The 20,729-nt window shown below is 44.4% G+C and overlaps 1 protein-coding gene across 1 annotated transcript; it reads right to left on the reverse strand.

Annotated features, from left to right (window-relative positions):
* Window positions 1-976: 976 nt before the first annotated feature.
* Window positions 977-8,766, reverse strand: SLC30A1 (solute carrier family 30 member 1). The gene is made up of 2 exons (XM_082701718.1): window positions 7,444-8,766; window positions 977-5,810 (listed from the first exon to the last, which is right to left on the reverse strand). The coding sequence occupies exons 1-2, from the start codon at window positions 8,057-8,059 to the stop codon at window positions 4,912-4,914; spliced, it is 1,515 nt and encodes a 504-aa protein (XP_082557844.1). The 5' UTR covers window positions 8,060-8,766; the 3' UTR covers window positions 977-4,911.
* Window positions 8,767-20,729: the final 11,963 nt, after the last annotated feature.

Raw genomic sequence — 20,729 nt, forward strand, 5'->3', positions numbered from 1 at the left:
AGGATGTTTGGAATCAACTGAAATGTGGTATATGTAGATGTGGGCATGCGTATTTGGGTAGTTCATTCTCTTAGCATTGACTACATAGTAAAGGGATTTATCTTCCTGTCTCACTTTGTCTACTTGCCACTCCAAATCTATGGTGCCTCCTTTCCCACTTTCTCATTACCCAAACACTGAAGACTTCCTCCCAGAAAATCAAATGCAAACCGGTTGACATGGTACTTCCATTTTTTTTTTTTTTTAACTTTGAAGATTTTATTTATTCATTTGACAGAGAGAGCACAAGGGGAGCTGCAGGCAGAGGGAGAGGGAGAAGCAGGATCCCCACTGAGAAGGAAGCCCAAGGTGGGTCTCAGTTGCAGGACCATGACCCAAGCCACCCAGCCACCCCACAACCTTCTCTTTGGTCCTAACCTTTTGATCCTCAATCCTCCATTCCATGCGCCCTTGACTCTCAGCCCCCATCCCTCCTTTCAGTTTTAACCTACGTGAATCCTTTCCAAAGATTTTCATCCCTCCTCGGAGTATCACTGTATCAGTTCTATTATCTCTTGCCATTTTTTGCCAAATGATTTTCTTCTGCGATTTTTCTCTGCTTATCTCCCAGCCAGAAGCACAAGTTCTTTAAGGAAATTGTAAAATATTTAATAATCCTTGTTAGTAACTATGCTTACAAATAGCAAGTAGCAAAAGCAGCAGGTTAATCTGTAATTACATAATGTAAATGCTTAATGTTTGTTAACAAAAAAACTGTACAGCGATTGAATACTTCATGTTAGTGAGTCTTTGCTGTGTTGCCCTTTCTATTTCTTTTGCAATTTTTGCCCATTTTTTTTCTTCCCCAATACTATCCTTTAGCCTGGTCATCCTGCACCCCCAGCAACACTTCAGCTGCGATTTCCCTTTAAACACCTGAAATCTACATAAGCCAACGTGGTGTAGGAGAGGAGGCCACATGCACAAAACAATGAAGTAGATATTAAAATTAGTTTATTTTTCTACTTAACTTTTAATAAATGAGAAGAAACACAGTAGTCTGTCTCATAAAGAACATTTATAATACATAACAATCCATAAAGCCTCATGGTGAGGTAGGAACAGCTTTGGAAAACAACGCACGGTCATAAAACATACAAAAAGTTAGGTAAAATGTTGCAGCACTAAAGGACATTTTATATGCATCTGCATTGAATGAGATGATAATTGCATTTAACTGTGCCACATCTGGCCCAAAGGACAGGCTATGGTCGACACAAAAGAAGTTTCATAAAGAATCACACAATACATTGATACACTTCATTGTGCTGTTTCAAGGCAGGACCATAACATGGCAATTTGTGTCTTTTTCTATATAGCCACATAGTAATTGTATGTTACATTCCCTTCAGCATCTTTTTGCCAAAGACACTGGACCACAAAATTTTTGGTTTAAAAGTTTAAACTGAATGACATACAAAAGGCTCTTGTGCCAGTGAAAATGACTGCTAAATATTCCAGAGCTTGTTGGTAAAACAAAATAGCATTGCCACATAATATCGGTAGAGCTACATCAAAATAGTGCTATTACAATTCCCGTATCAGATGGCCAAACACTGTATTTGACAGTTTTCCATTTAAAAAACAACAAAAACCCTCCACCTTCCCAAGAGTTTTAATACTGTTTTATGCCTTAACTGAAACTCCATTAAAATAAATATTTCTATATTGTAGAATTATTCTCCATATTTGTATATGTGTGAACATCTTAAGACAGCAGGTAAATGACATATCATTCAAATGATATCTGCTTATAAACAACAAAAGAATCTTCAACTTAATACCAGTTAGCCTACTAAATACTTCACATTAGGTTCCATAGGCCCTTTCCCTCAAAACTTTCCAAAAATTTAAAATTAACTAAGCATGTTAACAGGATATAATCATGTTAACAGTCTCCTACCTACTGAGATTTTTCCAAGGTGCTCTTGATAGAAATTTTTCCTATTCAAATTACATACCTTAGTTATTCAAACATTGTTTCCTAAAATGCTAAAATTCATACACCTAAATTTTTGCCCTTTTGGGCTTTTTTAAGCTTCTAGTCCGGACTTCTACAACACAGATGCCCTTCAAAAAACCCTTCCTAAACAATCGCGGAAGCTGAAAGGTGACAAAGGAGAAGGAAATCTCTCCTCACTAAGGCGGCATTTGGCTTGGAAAAATTGGAGTTGGTTTGATTTCAGGCACATGCAGCACCTCCTTTTCACTAAACTGAGACAACAACAAGTTTCTAAACACATATTCTACTAAATACACTGATCTTGCTCAAATATAAAAGAGCCAGCAGGAGAGATGCACCTCCTAAAATTGATGCATTTTTGCTATAAAACAGCGTATTTAAATATCGGGTTTAAGTCTCCTAAAAATTCAGGGTATTTTCCCTCATTTTCTTCCAGATAGGAATAAGCTATTTTGGAAAAGACACTTAAATCCCACAATATTTAAATATAAAAGCATTTTTTAAAAGATAATGCTAAAAATGGGTTAGAAAGTGCATTGTAAAGAAATAAATAATTCTCTGCTAAAACTCAAAAGGTGAGTCAGTGCCCACAGATTTTGCTATTATGACAAAGTCCTTTGAAAAAAGAATTCTATGGTACCACTTGGTTACGTGTAAGTGATTCAAAAATTATGAAAGTGAAACAACTGAAATCTAAAGGCTGTTACCTTCAAAGCACTTCTGGGAAAAAAAGAAAAAAAAAAAAAAAAGCCCTTGTCCCATGCTTATACACCATTAAAAAAAAATACAAACCCTCATTTAGCTGATGTCTTATACATTATACAACCTTTAAGAAAGACCCAATAAAGCATTTGTAAAGAAAACCCCACTGAATGTATTTTACCAGTTATCCTATTTTATGTGTCATTACCAAAATGTTCCTATAACGTAAACTGTTTTAAGATCTTAATAAAATGGTTTGTAGCTTTTAAGTGTTGAATCAGGAATGTATGTGATACAGTACAGTTTGAAGCTTTCTTTTACCCAGTTGAGATTCCCGAATTTCATGTTTAAAAAAATTTTTCTGCAAAATTCAAAGTAACTTCCAGCTTAGGAATTGAATTACACAATTATCAGATAAGAGTATTAAAAGATCAAGATGTATTGCAAATTGGCAGGTTATGGTTTTGGCCCATTATAGCAAATGTGAACTTACAAACTGTGTTCCTAAAATTACCTCATTCTCATTGGAAAAATCAGCCCCGTTCTTAAATAGGCCCATTGCCAGCAATAGGCTTACACTAGGAAAAAACACACCATCTACCACAAAAGACCCCTTTAAAAAGTTAACTGTCCAATGCCAACCAACGCTTTCATCTTAAGACCCATTAAACAATGAATTATTTCAAATCCCAAAAGATAGCCATCCCCAAAGTAGTCAGCTATAAAAGTTACCGAAGTAGTCAGGATATCTTATTTCTAGAAAAATAGAGCTATACATGATAACTGATATTAATATTCATCCTTATGAGGACAAAAATCTAGTTTCTTCACAAAGCATAACCCCTCTCTGTCAAGAAAAATATAACTTAAATATCCTTAAATACTATTTGCATATGGATTCGAAACCCATAGCAACAATGAAAATGCCAAGAACAATTTCCTGTGTAGATACTGTGGCATCTTACAAAATAAGCCACTATTGCAAGATCTGAGCAATGTCAAGAGAGGATGACCTACAGAATCTTAATTATCAATTTTGCCTTAACTTTTTGAAGAATTTATTATCCAAACTGCATTAACCATTAGATTTCCTTTTTCTCCTACGTCAGTGGCTCCAGGCAAAGCACGGGAACTGCTAGTTGTCCTTGAAAAAAGCCCCATTTGAATCCATTCATGATCTGTCACCATGAAATGACTCTTGTAAGTTTTGTTTAAATATCTACAATTTGAAAGATTACACGAATAAGCCTGCATTTAACATGTAACTATCAGGTTAGCTTTAATGTCCTTAAAAATATCTACTGTATATATTTTGTAAGTAAACTTTCAGCTCAATGCTCCTAATGCCAATCTTTCAAAGAAAGTAATGCTGGTGAACATGTCCACATTTTAGACTAACTTTGGTAAAAGAAAACATGAGTTAAAATCCTCCTGGTAATTTAAAAATGCGGTCTGAAATATTAACTTACAACAATGTAAATATTTAATTTGGTAAACCTCCTTCCCTGCTCTTACTCTCCATATGCCCTATTATATATAAACCATGGTTCAACTTGTTAATTATCTCAACTGTTTATTAGAATAATACTCTCAGCAATATAGAATCCAGGATGGTAACTGATCTTTAGGATTACAAATACCCCACGTGAAGAAAAAAGGGGAATTTTTCCTAATAATATCCACGAGTCATTCTTAAAAACATGCTGCCATTATGCTCTGTAATGATTGCAGAGGGCAAGTAAGTATTACCTAAAACATCAAAGGAAACAAACCTGTCGATTTTTCAAGGTTAGTGATTATAATTCTAAAAAACAAAGTGTAACACTGGGGGAAAAGAAAAGCAGAGAAATTCCAGTAACAATTTTAATTTATTTATCCCCCTAATTAATCTTTTACCATGGAAAAACTGGAAATCAAATGTCATTATGTTATATAAGGTTTATACTTACTTTAAACAAAAATGTAACATAGTGTTAAAACTGGCTTTCCAAAATTGTTACAGCATGGCTGTACTCTGCACTAATAATCACAAAGTTGTAATATAGAACTCTGTTAAGCAGTCCCATTATGTTCTTACAAAAATAGAATTAAACTGTGTGACCAGACAAGGACTTCAATTACACTACTTGGCAAACTTAGAATTTCAATGGAGTCTTTTTCCTCTTGCAGTTTAAAGCAAAAGTCAAATATCACATCTTTCTCAAGACTCATAATGATGATTCAGGTTGTTTGTTTGGCATTTTTTTAATATCTATCACAACAGCTGGGACGCTTTCAACTTTAGTCCTCTTGGGCTTCTTCTCTAGATTGTCACTAAGTTCTAGACAAGAAATGCTAACTGCTGGGGCCTTTTCTGCTTCCTTTCCAGAAGGGGCTTGTGGCCGTGTCCCACAACATTGCTTCAAAGCACACTGAGTTCTGCAGGCAAGTTCACATGGGACTACACTTGATTTAGAGCCTACACTAGCAAATTCAGGCTGAATGGTGGTAGCGTGAATTCCGTGATTATGAAAAACGTCTTTAATGATTTTGGCCACCTGCATGTATGATGTTGGGTCTTCACATTTTATGTGGGCAGTGGCAATGATTCTGCTTCCAGCAAGTTGCCAAACATGTAATTCATGAACTTCCTCAACTCCTTCAACATCTCGAAGTTCTTTTATCAAATTTTTTATATCAATTTGTTTGGGAACAGTTTGCAGAAGAATGAGAGCAGATTCCTTAAGTAATGGGTAAGTTGTGTAAAGAAGTATACAAACCATTGCAATGCAAAGAGTTGGATCTAAATATAGCACCCAGCAAGGACCAGCCTCATGAACTGCTGTGTGAGTAGTATTAAGCACGTCTACAAATGCTTTGCAGGGGTCAGGGGCACATGGATTCACACAAAACTCCCCTTCAGGACAACTCTTCCAAGAAAAGTAAAAGACCAAGGCATTTACTACTACAATCACTGAACCCAAAGCATCTCCAAAGACATGCAGAAAAACTCCACGCATGTTAAGCTGTGCAGCCTTATCATCTTCCAGTTCCACCTGGTCAGGTTCTCTGATAAGATTCCCATTCACTTGTACTTCCATCGCATCATTTCCGGACTTTTCTGGATCTACAAAGAAAGAAAAAAATGCTGTAACAGATACATCTACAGTGTTATACAAACACCTTCATCTAATTCCATTTTAGTGAAAGAGATGAAAATTTCCATGGAACATAATTTAAAAATGTGCCCAGGGCAGTTTAGTATAAAATGATATGCTGGTGACAAGCCAGGGCATAGCAGCTAGGGTTAAATAAGTCATTAGGAAGATACTAATTCCCTAACTGAACCACCCTCTTACCTCCCCACCTCCAAAAAAAGTTCATCTCTTCTGTGGGGGTGGGGGGTCCTGAGAACATTCCCCTATGCATTTTGGCATATACAAAAGCACAAGAACATAAAATTGAATGTTATCCCCCATAAACTAAATGCCAATTATGGAGAAGTCTACCACAAATGCCTGATTTGACAGAGCTCTAGTTACTCTTTGTCATGAAGGTGTGTTGTGGCTAACTCAAACTTTTGTCATGAATATAAACCAGTCTCCTGGTGGAGAGGGTTTAGAAACGGACAAATCAGCGATATAAACCCATCAACGATGATAAACTTCAGGAAAATGTGAAATAATGCTCTATCTACCCTACAGGCTCTTAAACCAAATGTACCCATCTCTTACAAGGAATTGCTATATACACATGAGAAGAGCTTAATTTTCTTTGGAATAACACCTTGCAGAGTGGAAGTGTTCAATTGTTTATTAAATATACGAGTTCAGTTTCATTAACATGATATCCTGCATCTTCAAAAAAGAACAAGCTGTCTACATAGTATCATACCACTAAGCAAATAAATGTAAATGAACAAAATTAGAAGGAAATACACCAAACTGTTAATGTCATTAGAGCCTGGGTAGTGGGCTTTGGTTGATTCCTTTTCCCAGCTCTTGTCTTCCAACATTTTCCAAATTGCCTTCAAGAGCAATTATATTTAGAATGAAAGCAACCAGTAAAAAAGATGAGTAAGTTACCATCACTTTTATTTTGGTATGATTTGGGAAAGTCTAAGTGAACCGTTAAACATGACCAAACTGGCCCTAAATGAAGGATTTGCAGGATTAAGCTCAAACTTTAGATAATTAACTGAAATATACATTGCCGTTCTGGCAAGAAACCTTTAAGCAGTGTTTTGAGCTCAGGAAAGCCCATGGCTAGCTGGCTCTGCATGTAATACTGAGAAACTTGTTTGACGGGCACAAGAACGGCTTGGGCAGGGCAATGTTTCAAATGGCCAACCACTAAGGATAAACTGGGGATCCTCTCCGTTTCCCAAGGGGTGGGGGCGAGAAATGTATTTAGGAAGCACTTTTGATTCCGTGAAAACCAAAATCGGTCTCTCGAAAGGACTGCTGGTCAGGGCGTCCAAGTGCAGCCGTGCATCGCAGCGGGCTGACGGTCCCCTCCCGACCCTTTCCCCACGGTTAAAACCACACAGTCCCCACCGCCACCCCCAGCCGCGCGCCCCGGCCGAAAGGGGTCCTGTCTCCTCGTGTGCCCCGCGGGTGCGGGACCAGGAGGGCTAGAGGCGGCAGCGCGGTGCCGGCCGGCGCGGGCACCAGGGGGCGTGCGGGCCATCCCGCCCAGGGCCAGGCTAGGGTCCGGGCACCCCCTGACCCAGCCACCTGCGGTGGCCACTCTCTCCTCACCTGGCCGGTCCAGTTTCAGCCCGTTGGAGTTGCTGCTATTGGACACCAGGGTGTTGGTCTCCTCCTGGTCGGGCCTCTGGTCGCCCGGGGTCACGTTGCCGTCGCTGTCCCCGGTGCGGTTGCTCTTGCTGCGGACCCCCTTGGCGTGGCCGTGGCCGTGACCCCCGTGCGAGTGGCCGTGGCCGGAGTCGTTGCCGAAGCCACTGTGATGGTGGAAGAGGCAGAGCCCCATCACGTTAACCAGCAGCCCGGCCACGCCGACCCCGAGGACCACCAGCGGCTGCTGCATCTCGTGCGGCTCGATGAAGCGCTCGATGGCCTCCAGCAGGATGGCGAAGCAGAGGCCGGTCAGGAAGATGGCGTTCACCAGAGCCCCCATCACTTCGGCCCGGATCCAGCCGAACGTGTTCTTCTGGGTGGCGTGGGTCCGCCGGGCGAAGCGCTCCGCCACCAGCGCCACCACCAGCGCCAGCACGTCCGACAGCATGTGAAAGGAGTCGGAGAGCATCGCCAGCGACGAGGTCACCCGGCTCACCACCACCTCCAGCACCATGAACATGAAGGTCAGCATCAGCATGCACAACAGCCGGCCCCGGTTCCGACCCCAGCACCCCATGGCTGCGGCTCACGGGCCCGCCGAGCGCGGCCGGGCGGCTACACTGGCGGTGGCGGCGACTCGCTGGCGGCCGGCGACCCGGCGGCGGAGGCGGGAGGACGGCGCGGGGCTCTCGCCGCCCAGCCGGGCCGCTCGGGAAACCGCTGAGTGGCCTCCGCGACCGGACGGGGACGAGCCCGGGGTCAAGCCCCGGAGCCCCCGCTCCTGAGGGCGTCCCCGGCGGGCCGGCGGCGCGTAGCTCCTCAGGCGTCCGTGCTCGGAGCCGGCGCGGAGGCCCGGCTCAACCCCAGCAGTCCCCACACCCCCAGCGGGGCAGCAGAGGCCGAGGCGGCGGCTGCGGCGGCGGGGAGCCGGGGCTCCCGGAGCCCGGGGACGAAGAGTCGGAGCAGGAGCAGGAGCAGGCGAGCGGCGGGGGCGGGCGACGGGCAGCTCCGCGCTACGAAGGCTCCGAGCATCTGCAGGGCTCTCCACGCAGTCTTCCCCTCGCTGGTCTCCTCCGCTATGGCTCGAACCGGGAAGCCGACGCCTGAAGAGCTAAAAAGGCGGCGGCTCCGGCAGCTGCACTCGGCCCGGTCTCCGGCGCCTTCTTCACCCCCCCGCCTTTGCAGACGGTTTACAAAAAAACTTTGCTTTGCACTCGGAACCCCCGTTTTCACACGGACCCGAGCGTGACAAGGCCTCGGTGCCCCGCCCACCAGGCCCGGCTCGCTTTCCCATTGGCCAGAACCCCCTCACGACAGCCTCCGCACCCCGCCCATCCGCGCTCGCTATTGGATGGAGGCTCGGCGGGGCGGGAGGGGGCGTTGTCGAGGCGCCAACAGATGGGGGCGGGGCCTTTCCCTCCAGGAGCCGGGCGTGGGCCGGGGGCCGCGGCCGGGTGCAGCGGCGGGCGTCGTGGGGGAGGGTAGGGGGCGCGGGCCGCGTGCAGCAGGAGGGGGAGGGGCAGGCGGGGTCCCCCGGCGTGGCGGGGCCGCTGCTCAGGCCCTGCGGATCCTCGCGGCGGTCCGCTCACCTACGGGGGCCTGGCAGCAAACAGACTTTGATCCTCCGAGCTGAATCCACGTGGTGAAGGGAGGCTCGGGAGACAAGTTGACCAAAGTAAAGCCATTTTGGTATTGAGGCTGACCCTTAACCTAAAAGTCAGCAGGTCATAAAAAGAGTCACAAGATCCCACTCATGAAAGACCACAAGACCCGACTCCCTCTGGCAGTAAGTCATAGAGGCTGGACATTCTTAAAATTGCTCCCTGTGGGTAATTCCACAACCCTAAGACAACAGAAAAACACCGCTCAGTGTAAGTGGTAAGTCCAGCAGTAAGCCCATTCCTATACGTCAGACATTTAAACAAACAAACAAAACTTACAAAACCGTTAGAGGCAAAGGGGGTCTTCTTCCTCACCTGGGAGGAAAGGCCGCTATTTTGTCTATGATGTAGCCCCTGTCTTCTAGATACACCTCTGTCCCTTTCCCTAAATGGCTTGCTCTTGAATGATTTCTCCGCAAAGCCAAAGCCCTCACGCCGGACCGCCCTGCCCTGGCGAGGGGCCTGAGACCCTCCCTCTGGCAGCTTCCTCTGGCCGGCATCGGCATCAATAGAAGAGACCAGAGACCCAGACCGCTGTGTGGTCAATGGCAGCCGGCGGGGGGCGGGGGGGGGGGGTGGTGGCGGCGAGAAGGGGAGCCGGTGGGTATGGGGCTCCCAGGTGCATCCTTCTGTTGAAAAGGGGACAACAACCTGGGCCTGCATGGAACCTGAACTGAACCTCTGAAAATGTTTCAGTAAAGCAGACCAACCCTCTCACCACCATCCCTAGGAGACTTTGTGTAACATCAGATATTTCTGTCACTGATTATCTAAAGACAATTTAGGGTACAGACGTCAAGCAGGAGCAAACTGGGTTCTGGTCCTTGCTTTGTCACTAGCCAGCTGTGTGACTTTGGGAGAGTCAACTAATCTCTCTAGACCTGTTTCTTCATCCGTCACGTAAAGGATTGGGCAAGAGGAACTCCTAAGATGCTTTCTGAGTCTAAAATTCTAAGGCTCTATGATTTAACAAACATTTTATTTATAGACTACAAGGAGCTGAACCCTGTGTTGGTTGCTATGGGGAAGGGGAGGGGCAGTTAAGAATACAGAAGAATGAGCTTCTGTCCAGGTGGAGGTAAAATATAAACACACAAAATGTTTAAGTTACGATGAAATACTCAATTAATTGTGCAGACACTAGTTTAGAGTGCATACATATTCACTGTGCTCTGAGCGGGGATTAGTCCATCTGGAAGTGAAGATTTCCAGTTCCTAAAGTGGAGGGGAGGCTGGAATCGGAGAAAGCAAAGGAAGACCCCTAAAGGCCTCACCACAGCCCCAGAACAGGAGGAAGAAACCCCACTGTTCTGGATTGCTAGAGCAGAGCAGTGCTAGCCATTGCCTCAGGATCTATATATAAGGCTAGTTTGGAGCCATGTTGTTTTGCATTTTAAAAAAATATTTCTATTTCTGTTTTTTTTTCTTTTTTTTCCCCATTTGTATGTGGTGTGTTTCTCATTTCTCCAACCAAACTGCAAAGCAGGATCCTTGTCTTCTATTTCTGTTCTGCAATCATAGAAAAGAAAGGAGAAAAGTTTCCCAGACAGTAGCAAAGGAGGAATTGATAATGAATTGGGAGAGTGAAAACGAAGGAAGAGAATTTAACAAAGATGTTTCAAATGTTAACCTGATATGGAAAATATTGCTTTAAACATGTGAGGAAGTTGGGGGAGAGGGTGGGAGCAACTGATTTTAAGGGGAAAATAATCCATTTTTAATGTGCTAAATTTGAAATAAAATCTGGATGGTGACAATGCTGAGTGGGGAGATGGGTCTTGGGAGTTGATAATCTCCCCTCCTTTGGTATGGATAATTGACATTTAACTGATCATATTGTGGAAGCACAGCTTCAAACTTCCTTCCAACCAGCCCCTCCTATCTAGAACTTGGGGAGCCGCTTCTGATGGAAATAGCTGAGAGGCAGTTGGAAGACCATTTTGCTGCCTATTGGGAGCTGCTGTGTCCCTTGATTTTAAACAGTAGATTTCTCCAAATGTGAGAATTTAATGCCCAAAGAGGAACCAATAAGATGATGTAGAAGGAAATGAACAGGATAGCAATCCCTTCAATAATGAAGCAGACCGAATTGGAAGATGTTAAGACCCATATAAAACAGGCTCAGGGGCACCTGGGCTGCTATGTCAGTCAAAGGTCCCATGCTGGATTTCAGCTCAGGTCATGATCTCAGGGTCATGATCTCAGGGTCAGGAGATCAAGCCCTTCTCTAGCCCCCGGGGGGGACCTACTTAGGATTCTCTCTCTCTCCCTCTGCCCCTTCCCCTCACCTCTTGCCCTGGTAGGCACTTCTGCGCTCTCTTTCTCTAAAAAAACCAATCAACTAACCAACAGGCTCTTGGTTCAACACAGTGGTCACTTATGAGAACCTATTTTGTACAGACTTTTCTTTCTCTTGTGTAAGCCATTTCACAATGTAAAAGGGGAGGGGGGAAGGGAGAGAGCTACATTTTCCAGGCCGGGCCTCTGGTTATAAAAAGTTAGAATCCTGCACTCCACAAAGAGTAATACCAGCAAAACCTTTCAGTTGAATAAACTTTCCTTCCCCCCGCCCCAGTATTGTGTAGTTAAAATCCTTTGGTAGCTTGACTCACATTTGTCCTTTGCCCTTTGTCAGCTGGTAGGCCTTTCCTGGAGTTAACACAGCCAGGAGTGGGTTAATGCAGAAGGAGTCCACACCATTACTCACCAACAACCCTGGGGGCTGTGGTCCTTGGTTGAGTAAAATGGCTTGGCTTTTTCTTCCGAAATCTTGAGAACTCTCCGGATACTTTGCTTAGTATCCATACTGACTAATCTCAGCATACTTTAAAGATGAGGGAATAATGCTCCTTATGGAAAAAGACTGCCAATTTGAGTGAAAATCAAATGTGTAACACAAACTGTGATCTCAAAGTCCTCTAAAGAGCCCTCCCTGCTCTCAATGCCAAGTTCTTCCAACCAGGAGCTACCCAGGGAAGGAAGCTAGCCTGAAGATGGTCCAGCCCAAACACAGGTCCCTAAGGACCCTTGCAAAAGACTACTTACACGCAGACACACCTCCGAATCTCAGTTATCAAAACTAATGACTACACCACGGGAAGAAGAAGAGAACCACTTGAAAACCAGATTGCGTTTGACTTTGGTTGGCAATAAATCACTTCTAATGTTCAATCTTCAAGCAAAAATGATGGCGGTGTTTTGTGTGTGTGTGGGTGTGGGTTTTTTTTTTTTTTTTGGAACGTACTTGAATAATTATTACAAATATACAGTAAAATTTCTAGCAACAACATGAGGCCAAGGTTGGAATTTCTAGTTGCTCCCCGAGGGAACAGGCAGTAGAGTAAAGAATAAACAAGTAACAATGCAGTAATAAAGTCCAGAAACATCACAAAAGAGCTCAGCAGTGTAAGGGAAACCATATGAAAGAAAGGGTCAGAGCAGGAAACCCTATGAGGAAGCGAAGGGGAAGCAGGAACAGTGTAGAGTAGAATGTATAGTGAGAGGCCCAGGACAATCGCAGAGCTTTTTGTACTTGGTTAAGCTAAGGAATGGCAGGTGAGAGTGAATAGCAAAGGAAAGCTCATTTTTCCTGGAGACTGAAAACTGGATCAAAGTACTCCAGTCACGCCTGGAAATTAAATCTGGAAGTAAAGGCAGTGACACCTATATAGGAAGGCTCATTAGAGACATTTGTGAATTTCTTGCATCCAGAATCACATTAGACCAGCAACTCCTGAAGGCTCAGGTGGTCAGTTTGAAGGTTTAGATGGAATGCCCATTCAATCTGGAGATTGTAATTAAAGTACAAAGAACAGAAGTTTAAATTTTTTTTTTTTAATTTAAAAGCATGTTTCTATGACTCTCTCCCTCACTTGCCCATAAAGATGATGCTGACCCCAGAACATCTTCAAAATATTACACCCCTAATGAGTTTTAGAAAAGCCAGGGAACTGGTCCTTTAAGTTATTCTGTGACTTCAGGGGCACCTGGGTAGCTCGGTCGGTTAAGGGTCTGACTTGGTTTCGGCTCAGGTCATGATCTCAGGGTCCTGATTGAGCCCTGAGTCAGGCATGGAGTCTGCTTGACAGTCTCTGCCTCTCCCTCTGCCACTTCCCTGGTTCACTCTCTTTCTCTCTCTCAAATAAATAAATAAAACCTTTTTAAAAAATAAAAGGTTAGTTACTCTGTGACTTTGGAGAAGTTATTAAACCTCCCTGGGCCTTACTTTCTACATCTTTCCAGTGAGCGGGTCAAAGAGATGGCCTCTCACTGGAGTCAGGCAGGAGGTACTACTGCCTGCCTGATGCTCTCAGCGGGGCCCTTTCAGGCTACCTGTCCTTGGGGTTCCCATGGACCCGGGGCTGCATTTTCAACCTACAGACTCAGAAAATGGTTTTTATCATTTCACCTGCGTGGAATGGATTCCCATGAGTTCAGCTTGGGATAATTTGCTGGCTGGACCCCTGGTCTGTTCACTTTCTCTGTCTAGAGACATTGCACCCAGCCTGCCCCCCTGTTGGTGGACAGGGCCATTCCGAAGCAAGCTGCCCAGGGAGGAGGGAACTAGACCAGGTGGGTCTTCTGCAGAGGGAGCATTTCTGCTCTGTGTCATAGGCTCTAAAAGTCTCCTGCCCATCTCTGCACACACTCCACCCTTCCTGCCCCTGAGTTATATTCTCCTTTGCTGCTGCCAGAGTCACCTTTTCAAAACCCAGTCTGGTCACTGCAAAATTCACACCCTCCACCACCACCACCACAGTGCAATCCTTCAGGGGCCTCCCAGTGTTCTGGGAAGAACCCAACTCAAGTGCATGGGGTTGGATATGGTCGGGCCCTGGCTGCCCTCCCAAGACTCAAGCCATCACCTAACAGGACTGGCCTCTCTGGCCACCATGCACCCTCCTGCAAAAAGGCCTGTGCACACACTGTCCCCTCTGCCTGGGACACTCTTTGATCCCCTTTACCCCACTTTAGTTCTTGCTTATCCTTTGGCTCTCAGCTCAAGGGCCAATCGACTCAAGGAGGTCTTCTCTAAGACCTCTGACCAGGTCAGATCTCTCTAGTGGGAGTGCTCTTGGATCCTGGGACTGATCTTTTGTGGCACAGAACAATGATGCAATTAAAATTTAGCCATGTCAGTATTGGTTAGATTGTGAGCTCCCCATGGTCAAGGGCAGTGTGGGCTTTTGCTCACAATTGTATCCTAGCCAGCCTGGCTCAATAGTTGTTGAATGAATGAATGTTAATAAATCACCTTCCTCAAGCTTAGTAATTTATGCATTTAGTCAAGAGGACCTGAACACTGAACACCCATGCTTCTCCATCTGCCCTTGAACATGAGAAAGCACCTTTTCCTTCTGGACAGTGCTAGAAACACCATGACATTTTCTCACTCATTAGCTCACCTTCTTTACTTCAAGCAGGCTTTTGTTGTGATATTATCTCACACGAGAGGTAACTAATTGGGTGAAACTGGGACTCAGCCTTGAAATCTGCCCTATGAAAGCAGTCTAGGTTCTCACAGGTTTCAAAGTAGTTCCATGCTCCTTACTTAAGGTACATGACGACTCTGTGAGGTTTGTGGAGTGGATCCTGCAGATTATGGGCTGAGATTCCAAGATAGGAAGAAACGTGCTCAAGGTCGCATGGCTTGTGAGGTCCTCATGGCACCAAGAACATGTTTATTTTTAACTTCATACCCAAAGTCAGGGAGAACATACCCAGTTTGAGGCTCAAAACCCAACATGCTCTGACTAGACTGTGGCATTCATCTTAGTTCTAAAAGTTTCTCGTTCTAGGATTTTCTTATTAATTTGTAATTACTATAAGGACCAAGGGGAGGTGGCCTACTTGTGAGTGACATCTTCTTCACAGGTCACTCCGAAGTCTGATGCCCTAGGGGTGTGTTCCAAAATTGGGTCCTGTTCACACACCATTCTGTAGAATGAGTTAGTTAATCCCTCTGCTTCTATCTACTTCTGTCACAACTGAGATGTCTTCCAAAGGACTAAGAGTGAAAAACGGACCTTCACCTGGGTTGCCTTAACAAAATACAGGTCCTGTTTCAAGATTCAGTGAGAGCTGTGGTGGAGACTGAAATGCGGCGTTTCTGACAAGCCCCCAGGATTCTGATGTTGGTGGCCCCCAGACCACACTTTGGAAGACAAATGCATTAGAAAAAAAACATTTTTTTTAAACCCTGGAAGAATATTACATGGAGTTAAGATAGTCTCCTCCAGCTGAAAATGTAGATGAGAGGTGAAACTAGAGAGGTTTCCCTCCACCTGTCTGCTGATTCGGGAGGAAGAGAGCCAAGATCTAGCTTCATGGTAGCTGCTTCAAGGACTACGCCCATGAGTCCTTGTAACTGACTTTATTTATGCTTTAATTTGGCTTCAAGGCTTCTTCCATCATAAGGTCAGAGTTGATCGTCTCTTAACCTCAAAGAGAGACATCCTTCGGTCCCCAAAGTGCTGTTGTCTTAAAAGTGACCATGATCAAAATTACAGGGTTTGCATTTCTAGGCACTGCTCCGGGACCTTCCAATTTGAGAGCAATCCTTTAATGGGAAAACCAGTGTCTGCTAAACTGGGGCAAATGGAGATTGTCTTCCCTCTCAGTTGTCTCCTGGAATGGCACCGAGGAAGATGGCAGAGCTAAGTCTAATGGAAAAGGGAGTCTGGCTCCACACATTGGGATGGAAAGAAGGATGAGCTGTTAAGTAATCGTCTCTGTTTCTGCGGTCAAGCTCTGCATTCTGGGCCTACATGTCTCTCAGAGCAATTATGCGAGTACTCCTAATAGGCCTCCGCCTCCTGTCCTCCTCCAATCTACTTAACCCAGTGCCTTCTGATCAATATTCCCATTCATCAATGCTCACATGCTCACAATGCTCTTGCTCAAAGCCCTCAGTGACTATCCATTACTCACCGAATAGGGTCTTTGATCTAGGTACTTAAGGCATCCTGCACATGAACTTAACTTGTTTATCCAAACTTACCTGTCACTTCTCCTCAACACAAGCCCACCACTCAAGCTAGATTATCTTAAGTAATGCTTCCAAGGTAGCTAATGGCTCCGTGCTCCTATTTCCTCAACGTGGACCAAAATAATAACTTGTCTTACTGGATTATTGGGAATTAGGTGAGTTAATACATATAAGATGCTTAGGACAATGCCCAGCACATGGAAAAGGCCTGTGACGGGTTGGACAGTGGCCCGAAGAAGATATGCCCGTGTCCTAAATCCTGGCAACTGTGAATGTTATCTTATTTGGAAAGGGGTCCTTTGAAAATGTAATTAAGGATCTTGAGATGAAAAGATGGTCCTGGATTATCTAGGTAGGTCCTGAATCCAATGACAAGTGTACTAATAGGAGACACATTGGGTGACTAGACAGAGTAGGTCATGTGAGGATAGAGACAGACTGTCAAGGAATGCCCACAGATGCAGCAAGAGGCAAGACAAGAAATCTCCCCTAGAGCACAGTTTTGTCCACACCTTGATTTCAGACTTCTGCCTCCTTAACTGCGAGAGAATAAATTTCTGTTGTGTTAAGCCACGATGTTTATGGCAATTTTTTTACGGCAGGCACAGGAAACACCTATGGGGCCCGTTGTTTCTTAGCCATTGTTATCATCAATTAATCCCCAAATGTGCCTTTCCTTTTTCCTCTCAGCATCACTTTTTATATCTCACTGTTCTCTTTAAGTGTTTAGCACAGTACTTTGTTTGCAATTAGAAAACAGAATAAATATCTATTTAAAAAATCTAAGAAAAGGAAGGAAGGAAGGAGGGAAAGTTAGTAGGGAGGAAAGGCAGCCCTACACCTGCCACTTACTTGGTGCTCCACGCCCACAGTAGCTTTTCCTGATTGTCTTAGTCCATAAACTCTAGCATACAGTGACTCTAGCATACAGTGACAAGAACAATCATTTGATACTCGTCACATGCTGTCCGGTGGTGTACCTTTGTGTGACTCTCTCTTCCCAAAACTTCTTGAGAACAGGGATTATTTCTTTGATCATTCTGTATCCTCAGGGCCTAGTAAGTAACTCAAATCTGTGACAATAATAATCCCATTGTCAAAAGCCGTCCACTAATTTGTTACTCGTTCTAGTTTCCCTGAGCCCGCGCATTTATCATATCCTTGTCAATGCTAGCGGTTTGCTCCTTCTGTCAACTATCTTTCCCAACCAGCGCAGAACCTTTTAGTCCCCACATATTTCAAGGAGCAGCAAATGGAAAATGAGCTTGAACAGGCTGATTCCCCCACTGGGTAGTTTGTGTTGAAGTCAGGGGCTATAGGTCCATGCCTATAAAGCCTTTCCTTACACATACAGAGATGGTGGTTTTCCTGATGTTTCTCTGGGTGGAATCATTTCGTATTTCTTCACTTGTGAGTCTGTTTTCTGTGTGACCCACATAATTCCTTGTTTTGGTTAGTGAACCCCTAAACTGCGGGGAATGAGCTCGGCCTTAAGCTTCTCGCATCTGATGACAATCATTCTCGTGATTCAATGTAGGTCATTCCTTTTTATTTTCCCCTCCACACCGTTTAAGAACTCAGACTGACCACCACTTGCTAATCTAATATCACACTGACTTTAAGAAGGAAAAAAAAAAGGCCTTCTTATTTGGACATATTTTCAAGCTTAGGAAAAGTTTCAAGGGACCCCAATTTGCCTTTTACTCGATTCATTTCTTGTTAATATTTTATCCCACTTGCTTTAGCATTTGTCCTCTCTCTTTTCTCTCTTGAACCATGTGATGGTAAGTTACATACATCAGGATCCTTCACCCCTAAATATTATGTGCACTGCCTAAAAATAGGAACAGTTTTAACCTAACCACAGTATATTTGCCAACTTCATAAATTTCCATGGTACTGTCCATATTCCAATGCTGTCAGTTGATCAAATAATGTCTCTCTCTTTTTTTTTTTTTTTTAAGATTTTATTTATTTATTTGACAGACAGAGATCACAAGGAGGCAGAGAAGCAGGCAGAGAGAGAGAGGAGGAAGCAGGCTCCCCACCAAGCAGAAAGCCCAATGTGGGGCTTGATCCCAGGACCCTGGGATCATGACCTGAGCTGAAGGCAGAGGCTTTAACCCACTGAGCCACCCAGGGGCCCCAATGTCTCCCTTTTTTAAAAAAGATGAATTTATTTATTTGAGAGAGAGAGAGAGAAGAGACTACACGTACCACACGTAAGGGAGAGGGGCAAAAGGAGAGGGAGAGAGTCCTAAGCAGCCTGAGAGTTAAGCGTGGAGGCTGAGGCAGGGCTTTATCTCATGACCTGAGCTGAAACCGAGAGTCAGCCGCTTAACCGACTATGCTACCCCGGCACCCCAGTGTCTTTTACAACATTGTCCACACCCACCCCCCAGCTTATACACAGCATTAAGTCTAGGGTCAGGCTTACATTTGGTTGTCTTGTCCACCTTCGCTTCCTTTAATCTAGAATATTCTCACAGACTTTTCTCGTTTTCTGTGATGTTTACATTTTTTTTTAAAGATTATTTATTTATTTATTTGACAGAGAGAGAGATCACAAGTAGGCAGAGAGGCAGGCAGAGAGAGAGAGAGAGAGGAGGAAGCAGGCTCCCCGCCGAGCAGAGAGCCCGACGCGGGACTTGATCCCAGCACCCTGAGATCATGACCCGAGCCAAAGGCAGCGGCTCAACCCACTGAGCCACCCAGGCGCCTGATGTTTACATTTTTTAAGAATACAGTTTACCTTGTCTTTTTTTAAAAAAAGACATTTTCATATTGCATTCGTCTGATGTTCTGCTTGTACGTTCTTGGCTGGAATGTTGCAAAATTAACATTTTGTCCTTCTAAGAGTGTCACAGCTGGAGGCACATGATATCCATCCACCCTTCACGGTAATGTAAATTTTTCTCATGCATCAAGGTGTTGTTCAATCTTCTCTACTGTACAATTAATTTTTTTCCTCCCTTGAGCTAATAAGCAGTCTTTGGGGAGATGCTTTAAGACCATGCAAATGTCTTGCTCATTAACCTTTCTCCTTTAGATTTACCAGATATTGATGGTTCCTGCCTAATCCCATCTTTACCCTGATTATTGCCAAAGAATGATTTTCTAGTTGCAGGAATCCCTCCACCTTGACCAGTCGATGCTCAGTATTCTACTTAACCGTCATCTGTCTCTCAATCATCTCTCTATTTGTCGTCAGGAAGGCAACTCGTGAATCTTATGTTTCAGTGGTTTATAATTTATCATTGTACTTAATTTTGGTGCTGAATCTGTCCCAGACTTAATCAGTGGGAACCCGCTTCAAGCTGACTCCTGTGTCAGATAGCTATTTAATTAAGGCTTCTGGATTTTGATCAGAAGATAAAACACAAGACTTTAATAGTTATTTTCTGCTCCTCGGCAGAATAAGAGACTATATAGTACAGGCGTAAAGGGTTTGGAATTGAGATAGATCTGGGGTCCAGTCTGACTTTTCCATTTACTGGCGATGTTTCTTGGGTAGATTACTCCCTCAGTATCCTCACTGTAGGGTAATAATATTAGAACTTACTTCACAGGGTTGTTGTGAGAACTGAGTAAGCTAATGTATGTAAGCTGCTTAGTGATGTACCTAACACACAATGTACGTGGGCTAGTGCCCTTATTTAAAGTCCCCGTCTGACAACTCACGTGGGCTCAGGTTGTCTCCGATACCACTGCTGCGTCCTACTCCTAATGGATACCATCCAAGAGCCACTGCAAACTCCTGTCTGTCTAATCTTTTAAAATACATCTCAATTAACCAAATTGTTGGCCATTGTGGGTCTCCAGGAATCTAGAGAAGATGCAGCCCCGCTTTCCTTTTGTTGACAATGAGCAGTGTGAGACCCTGGGCGGTGTGTCGGCTGGTTGTGGGTCACCTGGAAGAGGGGAAGAGCCAGGAGGGCTGCCCAGTCTTCAAGTAAGGGCTCTGGATGCCATTCTCTATCTCTACCGAGATCAAGCACCGCATTCGTTCGGTTTCTTTTCCCAGTCAAGGGGTATTATTCAGAGCATCAGTGGGAAAGCATCTCATTTTCAGCATGACTCATCCTTGTTCCAAGATTACCATGCTCCACTTTCATTCTTTGCCTCCCACTCAGTTTCATATCCAGCCGGAGCCCTGGGAGTCGGTGCTCTCTCTGCCCCCCACCCCGCCTTGCTCCCCCTCTCCCCCACCCCCCATGTGTCACCTCCCTGCCCAGCCTGTCGCGCCACCCTCAGATTCCTCTGGCCACTTTTGTTGGACTCTGGTTTAGGAAAGGCATGTCTTCCTGAAATACCACCCTGATCTATGTTGAAAATAGAATAAAGAAATATACTCAAATTGCAGCAGACATACAGGGACAAGTGCTTGCCCATATGCCTCTGACATTCCATTAAGGCCCAAGCATTATAGCAAAAAGCACGTATTTCTCAACATATATATTTGATTTCAACCTCCTCCAAAAGATATTAGGGGTTCTTCTGACGTGTCGAGATGTTGTTGAACAAAATAGAAGTGGGAATACACGTGCCATTGGCTGACGCTTGGGGGATCTTTTTACTGTGCCAAGATTTTCAGTTTT

The sequence above is a fragment of the Mustela nivalis genome (assembly GCF_964662115.1).
Source record: "Mustela nivalis genome assembly, chromosome: 16".
In the NCBI taxonomy this organism is placed as follows: domain Eukaryota; kingdom Metazoa; phylum Chordata; class Mammalia; order Carnivora; family Mustelidae; genus Mustela; species Mustela nivalis.

Bases quoted from the DNA above. Each gene is read 5' to 3' on its own strand.
- SLC30A1 (XM_082701718.1), bottom strand. From the start codon at position 8,059: ATGGGGTGCTGGGGTCGGAACCGGGGCCGGCTGTTGTGCATGCTGATG. The intron at 5,811-7,443 runs GTGAGGAGAGAG...CTTTCTTTGTAG, and splicing joins GCTGAAACTGGACCGGCCAG to ATCCAGAAAAGTCCGGAAAT.